Source organism: Pipistrellus hanaki (assembly GCF_964339955.1).
Source record: "Pipistrellus hanaki genome assembly, chromosome: 20".
In the NCBI taxonomy this organism is placed as follows: domain Eukaryota; kingdom Metazoa; phylum Chordata; class Mammalia; order Chiroptera; family Vespertilionidae; genus Pipistrellus; species Pipistrellus hanaki.
Genome location: NC_140522.1, coordinates 4,046,522 through 4,059,295, shown reverse-complemented (window position 1 = coordinate 4,059,295; position 12,774 = coordinate 4,046,522). Strand labels below are relative to the sequence as shown.

The following is a 12,774-nucleotide window of genomic DNA, read 5'->3' as shown; positions in this document are numbered from 1 at the left end:
ATCAATAAAGAAATTAATAATAAACAAATAAAATAAAACAATAAAACAGGCATCTATGGCGACTCATGAAAATCCTATTTCTTTTGCGCTGAACCTGATGTGCACTTCGTTTCTTCTTTTTTTAAAAAATTATTTTGTATTGATTTTAGAGAGAGATAAAAACATCGATGAGAGAGAATCATTGATTGGCTGCCTCCCGGGCCCGCAACCCCCAGGCATGTGCCCTTGGCCGGAATAGAATCCGGGACCCCCTCAGCCCACAAGCAGATGCTCTATCCACTGCACCAAACTGGCCAGGGCTGCCCTTCATTCCTGACTCGAACACAAAGGGATGGAGCGCGTGCAATCAACATCTCCCCCTCTCCCCCCCCCCCCCAACAGGTCGGAAAAAGATCATATAAATGAGACAGTTACGCTTTGGTATTAGAAAGCTCCCGGGACAAGGGCCGAGGGACCACACTTACAACAGAAGGCGGTCGACTCTGGGTCCATCCTGCCTCTGAAGGCTAAACTGGGATCTGTACACCTTCATGGCTCCGGCCTCCCTGCTGTGTCTGGGCGGAGAGCGCCGCTCGCCCCTTTATAACGTGCAGGCAGCAGGGGTGACGGGCGGGCTATTTATAGGCATGAGCGCAATGAAGCTGTACGCGGAGCCTGACACAGAACTGGCTCACGTGTCTCAGAATACACCTCTTCGCCACGGTCGGCCAAGGTCGCCCAATATGAAGGGGCAGGAATCAAAAACGGGCATTAGAGATCGCACGCAGAGGAGCAGGAAACGGAACTGCGCGATCGTAGTGTTAACTACTGAAAAGGGATGGGCAGCCCTGGCCGGTGTGGCTCAATGGATAGAGCGTCGGCCTGCGGACTGAAAGGTCCCAGGTTCGATTCCGGTCAAGGGCATGGACCTTGGTTGCGGGCACATCCCCAGTAGGGGGTGTGCAGGAGGCAGCTGATCCAGGTCTCTCTCTCTCATTGATGTTTCTAGCTCTCTATCCCTCTACCTTCCTCTCTGTAAAATAAATTTTTAAAAAAAGAACGATATCGTAGGTGTTAAACGGAGGTGTCAGTAGGAACCCAAACAGATGAGTTCTACGTAGGAATTCCCACTGTTGAATGCCAGGGGGTCTGTGACCGTCTGAAACAGTATGCAGATTTGCATATAATTGCACACACACACACACACACACACACACACACACACAGGAAGGGTTGGGGGCCGGACAGAAGAGGGCAGTAGTCTCCCGCTTTCACCAAATTCTCCTAAGGACCCACGCCTACGGCATTTAGCGGCAAACACGGGTCTGGACCTCACGTGCAGGATCACGGCGGGAGCTAGAGGTCTGGCAGCCACCAGCATAGAAGAGTTAAGAGAGAACTACCACATCCAACCCGATCATTAATTTTTCAAAGGATATACTGTGTCCAGGGAGAGAAAGGAGAGCTAAGTGCAACGCCTCATATATAGAGAGAAAAAGAGGTAAAAAATTTAAATAAAAATCTTGTGCAAGTTTTAAAAAAAGAAGAGGTAAGCAAAGAATAGAAAGGGAGAAGAATTAGCAAAAAGGAGAGACACTGAAGTATTGGGGAAAAGGCAGAAAATTTAACCTATAAGGGAAGCAGCATGTCCCGTAGATTTGTGGGAGACACAAAACGAATTTCGTTGAGATCGGATAGAGCGATGGCCTGTGGACTGAAGGGTCCCAAGTTCGATTCCGGGCAAGGCCATGTACCTTGGTTGCGGGCACATCCCCAGTGGGGGGTGTGCGTGAGGCAGCTGATCGATGCTTCTCTCTCATCGATGTTTCTAACTCTCTATCCCTCTCCCTTCCTCTGTGTAAAAAAATCAATAAAATATATCTTTAAAAAAGAGATTAAAAAGGAGATGGGTGGAGAGTGAAGGAGTGGAGAAGAAACGAGAATGGAGAGGGAGATACACTGTTCTGGAAGGGTTGCCTACACCGAGGGAGAGTCTGTGGACAGAGAGTAACTTAGAAAAAACCCACACCCATTTTTCAGAAAGGCGGACTTCACTCTTCACAAGGACCACGCTCCGGCCTCCAACGGCACCAGTAGGTGACACACACAACATCTCTGATTCTCAAACCCTCAGGGATCAACTTACGCGGGAACAGAAAAGCCCGAAGCCCAGACGAGAGCTGCTGGAGACAGGACATCTAAGAGGCACGGGGTTTCCATAGCAACGCCTGGGACCGCACCGATGCTCACGTCCAGCAAGACCGCGCGCCAGCCCTCCGCCGAGGATCACCCACCTGTGACCCCGGGAGCCAGCCGTCCCTCGGCTCCGTCCCTCCAAGGTGTCTGTTTCTACCCCACATCGCCCGGGCCTGAGCCACTGGCTCCGATTACCGGCTTGCCACAGCGTCTTAACCGAAATTATGTATTTTATGGTTTGGGCTCTTCCGAGTTTTCTAAATGTTTTAAGACTATCATGTTTTATTCATTGCTTTCCTGGTGTGTGTGTGTGTGTGTGTGGTATGTGGTATGTGGGTGTGTGTGGTGTGTGGGTATGTGTACGTGTGTGGGTGTGGTGTCTGTGGTGTGTGTGTGTGTGTGTGTGGTGTCTGTGGAGTATAGTATGTGGTGTGTAGCTATGTGTCTATGTGTTCCTAACTCTTGGAATTATTCTGGTATGTGTAAAACTCTCAATATGTGCCCTAGCGGGTTTGGCTCAGTGGATAGAGTGTCAGCCTGCGGACTAAAGGGTCTTGGGTTTGATTCCGATTAAGGACATATGCCCTGATTGTGGGCTAGATCCCCAGGAATGGGGGTGCAGGAGGCAGCGAATCAATGATTCTTTGTCATCATCAATGTTTCTAACTCTCTCTCCCTCTCCCTTCCTCTCTGTAAAAAATCAATGAAATATATTAAAAAATAAAATAAAATGGGACGTGGTTCGACTAGCTCGGCTTCACTTACTGACTCTACCTGAATTCCAGAAAACTACTTTGTTATAGAACAGCTTATCGTTCTGCTCACTCTTTCTAGTGTATTTAAAAACTGCACTGAAATAGTGAAGATCACGTTATGGATCTCACTCCACCGGCAGTTTCGTCATAAACACAATGGCTTTGTATCCCACTGCCACAGCCAATGGTAGCCTCTCAAGTTCAATGCCTTCTACCAATGGCCAGCACTGTTTCAACTTTCTAGTTCACTTAGTCCCGTGAAAGCAGCAAATTAATTTACAACTACTTTAAAAATCAGATTCTCGGAGGTGCAAAGACATGCTCACGCTGTTTAAAATATTTAAACCTACACGCGTATGACGTTGCCAATGAAGTGGACAGGAAATTATAACTATCTGAACACCTGTTGTCCAGCATAACAAGAATCTTCTCTTGTATCGTTGGTGACTACAAAACTGCATGATGTAACGATAAAAATCTTTGACTTCCAAGTGACTAATGAGAGATCATCAGTTTTTAAGATGAGGACGTTTGGAGTTTCATTGATTTTTAGCGAAAATTCTACACAGTCGAATGAAAAAGCATACCCAAGAACTGGTAAAAACTTACCTCCTTTGAATTTCCAATTCTTCTTGGGACGGGCCATTCTGCACTTGGGCAGGTAGTTGTGAATTCTGTCTCGGCAATGTTGGCCCTAAAAAAGGGAGGGGAGAAAAAACCACATTATAGGTAAACATTAGCTCGGTAGTTAGCCGGCTAGAGGCAAAAGCATGAGAATAACACAAAAGCCGTCACGTATGTACAGATGCATCTTCTTGTTGCTTAGCAAAACAAGGCATAAGCTTCCCGTCACACAACAGCCAATGGGAGACTGCAAACGTCATTCTGTCACCACGCCCAAAGCCTTGCTTTGAAAGGATGAATGGGGAAATGGACATTTATATATGAAGAGCCGGACGAGAGCCAAGTTCAATGGGCAGCTGGGTAGGCGCCTAAGCTTGACATTTTGAACACAATGACACGTTCTCCCAGGAGGAGCGGCTCATGAAGTGGAGAACTCAAAAAACAAAACAAAAAAATGAAAAATCAGAATTCAAAACTCACCTAAATAGAACACTGGAAATGAAAAACAGGAGAGAGAGAGAGAGAGAGAGAGAGAGAGAGAGAGAGAGTGAGAACCTTCTTACTAGACGGATACAGACTAGCGCAGTTATAAAACGTGCTCAGTAAAAGCTACCCTTCTCGTTTTAATGGCCTGGCATTGAGCACCGGTAAAAAATGAAATAATAAAATAAAATAAATGAAAACAAAACATTGGCTAAGCTTAATATATAATTAACCTATTTGTCAGGATGTTTAATGCAACAGAGGTCATCGCACTTTTCACCTGGGGTGTTTAAAAAAACAAAAACAAAACAAAACAAAAACACGAGCCAGCCCCGCATTCGAATCCGCATGCTTATGCCATGAGAAACCGTAATGGCCATCCATCCTTCCTTGTCATGGATGGGGAAGACCTATGGTTAGCATCCGGTCAAAAATGCCACTAAATTACGGGACGTTTTCATGTCTCTGTCCAAACGTGCCACAACATGAGATAAATGCCGAGGGTTACAACAGACCCGTTTTGAGATCGAATCCATGAAACAAGAGAATAAAGAAGCAGTTTATCTTCCACTCTTGGGGAGACATAGATGGGTCATGACATGCTGTACATGTCTATGAGCTCGTGTGCCAGCAAGCGCCCCTAAGCAGGTGTTTTAAAAGTGTTTCGGAAACAACTAGTATAAAAAAAAAAGTTAATAAGTGCTTCTCAAATAAACGCTTATCATCTACGAAGTCACAGCACGAAGTATTTTATACTAAGGGAGTAAACTTCCCAACCAGGACAATGAGGCTCATTCAAACGTCACACATAATAATAAATTCTAAAAAAAAAACCCACCACAATAATTGGATCTGAACTTACCTACTTATTTTCTCCTCCTCTCTTTAACACACATTTTTATGGGGGTTCTCCTTGCCATTTCCCCATATCTATACTCCTTCTGGGGGGTTGTGTTTGCTTCCTCATCATCAATACTGCCAAGCCCCAATCGCGCGCACATGGACGTCCATGTGCATTTAGAAATGGTATAAATACGTCATCGGCGTGAGATAAGAGAGTTCCAGGTGAGTGACGAACTTCAGGTACACAACGGCATCTCACCCCCTCGCCCAGCCTGTGTTTCTTTCCTGGAACATAACCATCACTTCCTGCACAATATTCCTACATAGGGGGGGTCTGTGTCCCACCCCCCTCCCCCCCAGACTGCAGACAAGGTCCCTCCCTAACCAGTGGGCAAAGGACAATGTGTTAGAAGCATCATGTGTGGGTTAACAGTTCTCTTTAAAAAAGAGAACAGAGAGATCATTGCTCGATCCTATATAATAATAGAGGTAATATGCAAATTGACCCTCATGCCCTCGCTCAAGATGGCCACCACAAGATGGCTAGCAGGGGAGGGCAGTTAGGGGCGACCAGGCTGGCAGGGGAGCAGTTAGGCATCGATCAGGCTGGCAGGGGAGTGGTTAGGGGGTGATCAAGCTGGCAGGCAGGGAGATGAGCAGTTGGGAGCCAGCAGTCCTGGATTGTGAAAGGGACCCCAGCCTGGAGAGGGTGCAGACTGGGCTGAGGGACACCCCCTCCCCACCCAGTGCACGAATTTCGTGCACCAGGCCTCTAATATCATAAAAGAATAGCTATTTGAGGGTTAGTTTTCTCTCTTATTACCACCGTCCAAACCTCAATGGTTGATCTTAATTTTTTCCTGGCTAGAATTCATATAGCAAAGCGTGTGAATTACGATTTCTAATAAAGAAAAGGTGTCGGTGTCGCTGAAATGGTATTGTACGAATGATGGAAGTCAGAGCAAAATCCTCTCTCTGAGCCAGGAACGAATGAATGGCAGTTCAGTCTTGACTTCAATACGGAGTTCTGGCTAAAAGCACATTGTACTCACTACACCATTTTCATTCTCACGAATATCATCTCACACTTAGCCACAGCTTCCTTCAAAACGCAGGGCCAAAAGACAAATAGGTGTGATTATACACAATACAATCGAGTTTAAGCTTAGCCAAACAAAAATTATATTGTTTGTAACAATTCAAGTTAATAATGGGGGTGAAATCTGCTTTTTAACACATGATTTTACAACTTAAAAACAAAAAAACAAAAACCAACGTCCATGAAGGCTAGATCAATCCTCTGTCTGCAACTGGGTAAAATGCACGATTTTCTATTATTCTGCAGGGGGAACTCAACATACTCAGTAGCAAGTACAGAACATCGAGTAGGTTTTCCAGAAAGACTAAAGTCCTAAAAACACAAATACGAATAATCGTCCATGACTCGTTCAAAAGAGGGCCTGGGAGAAATCCAGAGGAGGCAGAGAAAATTCAAACTTTAAAGTTATTGATGAAACTTAATCTGCAATAACTGTGGATTCTGAGGGGAGATTGGGGGATTTATAAAGAGCCAAACAGGCCAATCATTAAATATAACAGGAGCCCTGACCGGTTTGGCTCAGTGGATAGAGTGTCAGTCTGCGGACTCAAGGGTCTCAGGTTAGATTCCGGTCAAGGGCATGTACCTTGGTTGCGGGCACATCCCCAGTTAAGGGGTGTGCAGGAGGCAGCTGGTCGATGTTTCTCTCTCATCGATGTTTCTAACTCACTATCCCTCTCCCTTCCTCTCTGTAAAAAATCAATAAAATATATATATTTTAAAAATATATAACAAGAAACACACTTGAATTTTTTTTCATTTTTGGAAATTCATGACACACGTTTCTTGGCCAAAACCAGCACAAATACGTAGTAAATTTTAAAATGATTCTCTTCATAAGTAAAGAAACAATGCCAGGAATACTGAAAAACTTTGAGTCACACGGGTAAAGTACCTATGTGCACAGTTGAACTGTTGGTATAAAAACTTAGCAGTGTATCATTTTATAATTTTATGTCTCATTTAAAAATCTGGCCAGGTATACAGAAGTCAAAAAAAATAAAATAAAAACAAGCTCTAAAATTTGAAAGTTGCCTTCTGAATTTGAGTTTCCAAAACAGAAAGTTTTTAGAATCAAATGAGGATAAAAAGAAGTCAGACAAGTGTGTGTGTGTGTGTGTGTGTGTGTGTGTGTAGATACAGCCTGGGTAAGGATAAGGATATGCGTGTATCTGATGAACTGGAATTCGGGGTGGCTACGTGACATATACATATATGCACACACTTGTGAACAGGAGAGGGACAGAAAGCACCCCATAACGCCTAAACTCATGCCTAAGCCACAAATACCTACCCTACCCAACAAAAGGAGGCCACTGGGTCAGAAATCTGCCTACCAAAGCAGGCCAGAGCTCACACGGGCCGGGTAACCTGCACACCTGACAAAGTCAAGTTCAGCAGAAGCTCCCTCCCCAGAAGGCCCGTGGACATCACCCAAATCATAGGAGATGGATGTCATTTCCCCCTTACGTCCCAAATGAAAAGACCGCTCTCCAACGAAATAGTTAACCATGAAAACGAAAAAACAAACAAATAAACAACAAAAAACCCCACTCTCATTGGAGTGAAGCTTTAAGGTCCCGATTCTAAATAAATCCTTGCTACTCAGGGATGCCAATTCAAAAGCTGACCGGAGCCGACACCGGTGTGGCTCGGTGGATAGAGCATCAGCCTGCGGACTGAAAGGTCCCAGGTTCGATTCCAGTCAAGGGCATGGACCTTGGTAGCGGGCACATCCCCAGTGGGGGGTGTGCAGGAGGCAGCTGATGGATGACTCTCTCTCATCGGTGTTTCTAACTCTCTCTCCCTCTCTCTTCCTCTCTGTAAAAAATCAATATATTTTTTTAAAAAACAAAACCTGACCAAATAGCCTAAGTGAACCACATGACATAAAGGAAAAACAACAACAGAAAAAGGGAGCTGGCTGCATTTCCCCAGAAACCTCAAAGCCAGCCCATGGCTCTCAGGAAAGGAAAGGGATGGAGATGTGCGATCAGTATGTAAGCACGGCGTGGGAAGAGGAATGTAAACAGAACGTAGCTTACCACAGAACATACATCCCAAATTAGTGCTGTCCTGGCTGCCAGCCACCTTGCTCTGGGCTGCAACAGACACCCGGGCGTTAGAAGCTCCGACGGACCAGGGCGCCATCCGAAGAACTCGACAAGGACGAGAAGGCGCTTGGAGAGGTTCAACACGGTTTTTTATAACATCCTTCCCGCCTGGGCCCGCCTCTGGGACCACCGTCATTTCCTCAACGTGACCCCTAGGACCTTTGCTTTCTCAAAAAGTGGGGGGGATAGCCCTCACCGGTGTGGCTCAGTGGATAGAGCCTCGGCTTGAGGACTCAAGGGTCCCAGGTTCGATTCTGGTCAAGGGCATGGACCTTGGTTGCGGGCACATCCCCAGTGGCGGGGTGTGTGTGTGTGTGTGTGTGTGTGTGTGTGTGCAGGAGGCAGCTGATCAATGTTCCTCTCTCATCTATGTTTCTAGCTCTCTATCCTTCTCCCTCCTCTCTGTAAAAAATCAATAACATATATTTTAAAAGTAAAAATTAAGAAGTGGCGGGTCATCTTCTTTGGGGAGAAAGCCAGCTAGCCACACAGTTCGAATGAGGTACGTACAGCTTCGTTATTTCCTGAGCTATACCATCAGGGAGTGCAATCGATGTATGCACGACCGTTATATTAATATTTTAAAAAGTAAATAAAGCTGCGGTACAGGAAGTCAGGATCTCTGGCCATGAGAGGGAATTTCATGGTATCTACCCACTCTTTTAGTATTGGCAACTGGAAAAAAAATTTTTATTTATTTATTTATTTATTTTTATTTTTTAGGGGGAAATGGTTCAACTTAACACGAGAAATACTCATTTCTACTAGCGGGAAAAAGACCAAAGCCATTGTAAGCAGCCTACAGCAAGTCAAGTGTTTTATAATCACGGATATGAAATAAGAGTATCTTCATTTGCTTTCCACTTTGGAAAACATCAAAACTATGCATTGCATTTTGCCAACCCACATTTTCTTGTTTGTTGTTCGTTTTCTCTCTCTCAGTAGTATATATGTACACATATTTGACAAGGTATCATTAAAATGTGTGGCCACATCAAATAGCCTTTAAATATATAGGCTACCTATGTTAAAATTTACCTTAAGCATGAATGAAGTAATTCTCTTTATGAGACATAACTCAATGAGAAGAGGTGATAATTTATAAAAAAAAAAAAAAAAGGGGGGGGGGGCTTATATAAAATCATTCAAAATTGAGGTGGAAAAAAACAAGAACAGATTTTTTTTTCTTTTAGTATATTAGCGACATTTGATAAAATCCTATAGAAATTCTCAGCATGGAAAATTCTTTTTTCCATTGTTATTAACCAGAAACAATAAACAAGTTACAAATATATCGACTTCAAAAAAGTCTACGTAAAGGCAAACAGTATTTTAGATTTCCTCTAAAACTGTATTCCTCAAATAATTTATACGAACTGAAGTTTGCACAGAATCGGACCCGACCCAATTGAATTTAAAGAATGCACATCTGGACATGGTAATACACCTTAACATTCAGGATGTCTTCATCACATTTAAAAATGAGAGTTCATAGAGTCCAATTAAGGATCCATCTTGTTTTTAAAACTACGTTTCAGAGGGTATTCTCAAAAGAAAATAAAGACTAATAAATGTCCCCTTTGCTAAGGACTTCCAACCACCCAACCTGTTATTAAAGTCACATGCACAATATTGACAGTAATGACAAAAAAAAAAAAAGACCATATGCATACCTATAAAATGGCTACCCAACGAATTAGATCCATCCCAAATGAGATGAGCCACTGAGAGATTTCTCAACCATCCCGTTTTAAATGTAAACTTTAAGAAGCTCTGCCTTACCCATATTTGTCCACGTCTACCCCTACAAAGCCTCTACAAAATCAACGTGCCTGCTGGTCTTCAAGTTTTACCTCCTTTCGGTCCCTTTCATTCACGTTTCATGGGGAGAGGGGAACGGAAAGGCAAAAAATATAAAAACTTACAAGAAAAACCCGAGACGTGGTCTCGTCTCTGGCAGCAGAGAAAGGACCACGCTCCATCACCGATCATTTTGGCAAAAAAAAAAAAAAAAAAAAAAAAGTCAGCTGCCGACGGCCACCAGGCAGGGACACCACCATGGTTACTGCATGAGACAAGCCATGTGAAACCAGAAACTCCCAATCCTGTCCCAGTGGACACCAGCACGGGCCATGCTTGAGTCTGGTCCTCTCTCTCTCAGCACCTTCCTTCCACCACTTTCACTTCTCCCCAAATGAGACAAATACTGATCTCAATCACCCCGAGAAGGGCTGCTTGGATTCTCCCGCAGTTGGCATTTCCCAGAGATATAAATTATTCATCGCTGCTAACAGCATTTCCTGCTTCTATCGATGCGAGGGAGGAGGGTGGGACCTGGGGAAAGAGGGTCCCCCATGCAGACAAGCCAGCTCAGCAAGGTGGCCACCCCGCAGAATGCGCGTCAGCATCCACGGTCCACGGAGCTCACATTTCACCGAGAAAGGGCATTTTTTTTTCTTTCTCCCTTTAAGAGAGCCCTCTGAAACTGGCTTCGGACCAAGATAAAGCAGGACAAGCCCTAGAGAAACACAGGAACGGAGGATCGTGTATCAAAAACACAGCGTTGACTATGTATGTACATTAGACCGAAGGAGAAGGAAAGACGGCCATCGCCATCAGCTCCCCTCACCTTGCAAGAGTCCTGCACTGGGGGTTCATTTCTTTCTTTCTTTCTTTCTTTCTTTCTTTCTTTCTTTCTTTCTTTCTTTTTATTTGTTAAATATATTTTTATTGATTTTTTTTATAGAGAGGAAGGGAGAGGGATAGAGAGTCAGAAACATCGATGAGAGAGAATCATGGGTCAGCTGCCTCCTGCTCACCCCCTATTGGGGATGTGCCCGCAACCAAGGTCCATGTCCCTTGACCGGAATCGAACCCGGGACCATTCAGTCCGCAGGCCGATGCTCTATCCACTGAGACACACTGGTTTTGGCTCAATCTTTTTTTTTTTTTTTAATTGAGTTAGCAGCTGTTAAAGTGTGTAAGCATTTTCTTGGGGATACCATGTATCCTGTATTATGAATATACCATATATACACTGAGTGGCCAGATTATTATGATCTGTGTGTGTGCTTATTAGAGGCCCAGTGCATGCAAATAAATACACACACACACACACACACACACACACACACACGCATACATATTAGAGGCCCAGTGCATGAATTCGTGCATGGGTGGGGTCCGGCCAGCCTGGCCAGGGGGAGGGGACATGGGCGGTTGGCCGGCCTGCCTGCTGGTCGAACTCCTGGTCGAGGGGACCATTTGCATATTAGCCTTTTATTATATAGGATATACACGGAGTGGCCAGATGATTATGCGTTCAGAGATCATCATCATCTGGCCACTCAGTATATATACTACATAACTATTTATATTTAGAAGAAAAACTCAAAAAGAAGAAGAATAGCCGAAACCGGTTTGGCTCAGTGGAAAGAACGTTGGCCTATGGACTGAAGGGTCCCGGGTTCGATTCCGGTCAAGGGCATGTACGTTGGTTGAGGGCACATCCCCAGAAGGGGGTGTGCAGGAGGCAGCTGATGGATGTTTCTCTCTCATGGATGTTTCTAGCTCTCTATCCCTCTCCCTTCCTCTCTGTAAAAAATCAATATTAAAAAAAAAGAATAAGAAAAGAATAAGAATAATAGAGTGTTGTGCTGTGATGACACCACCACGTTGAAAGGGATCTCCATGCCTTTCCCCTCCCCATTCCAGAAAACCTTAGCAGAATTGACCTCTCTGTGTCTCTCAGCCTCTCTGCTTCCATTTTCGGGAGAAGCACCACCAGAAGCACCAGACTGCCTTCCCCCGGAGAACAAACAGAACAGAACGCAGCGCTGGGACCGGAGTGCTGGTCAGGCGGAGCTCCGAGCGGCTCCGGTTTCCGAGGAGAGAACTGGATGTGCGGGCGGAGGAAGTGCCTCCGCTGACAACGCCAACGTGACCGTGACCGTGACAGTGTGGGCGAGGACGCAGAGCCGGCCCGGGGCCCTCCGAAGGCCAGGGGAGGGAGGGAAGGGAGGGGAGACCGGGAAGGCGAGCATCTCGGCGGGAAGGAAGCCAGAGGCGCTGCCAAGGCCAGGCTCTGAATGCCCGTCCATTCAGGCCGGGCCCGGAGGACCAGCCTGTCCCAGTTACACCAGCACAGAGCCTGCCTCTCCGTGGGAGCCCTGGCGCCCGGCCCTCCTCCTCCCGCTCACCGCACCCGAGCTCAGGCACCCCCTCCCCGGCCACACCGAGAAGCAACTTCTGTCTAAAGCGACGGGGCCCACGTGCACTTTGTGAAATTAAAAATATTTAAAATTTTATAATAGTTTTTTTTGTTTGTTTTCTGGGTTTTTTTAAAAACATATTTTTATTGATTTTTTTTTACAGAGAGGAAGGGAGAGGGATAGAGAGAAACACCGATGAGAGAGAAACATCGACCAGCTGCCTCCTGCACACCCCCCACTGGGGATGTGCCTGCAACCAAGGTCCATGCCCTTGACCGGAATCAAACCCGGGACCCTTCAGATAGGAACATCTGTAAGAGTATCCTCTCTGTAAGAAAATCAATAAAAATATATATATATTTTTTAAATCATTTCCTGTCTTCAAATGACGTCCACCTTTTCCAAAATGAAGCATGGTGCAAACCATGCTACCCATCACTGCAAGGACGGGCTTTATAATCTACGTAACC

The 12,774-nt window shown here is 45.2% G+C and overlaps 1 protein-coding gene across 4 annotated transcripts in view; it reads right to left on the bottom strand.

The window, feature by feature from the left end:
- ENAH (ENAH actin regulator) overlaps positions 1-12,774 on the bottom strand; it is a 70,257-nt gene that overhangs the window by 18,232 nt on the left and 39,251 nt on the right. For all 4 annotated transcript variants that reach the window (XM_084868698.1, XM_084868697.1, XM_084868700.1 and 1 more), the window contains one exon: positions 3,540-3,624. In XM_084868698.1, coding sequence (XP_084724824.1) covers positions 3,540-3,624 — 85 coding nt within the window. The remainder of the gene's footprint in view (positions 1-3,539; positions 3,625-12,774) is intronic.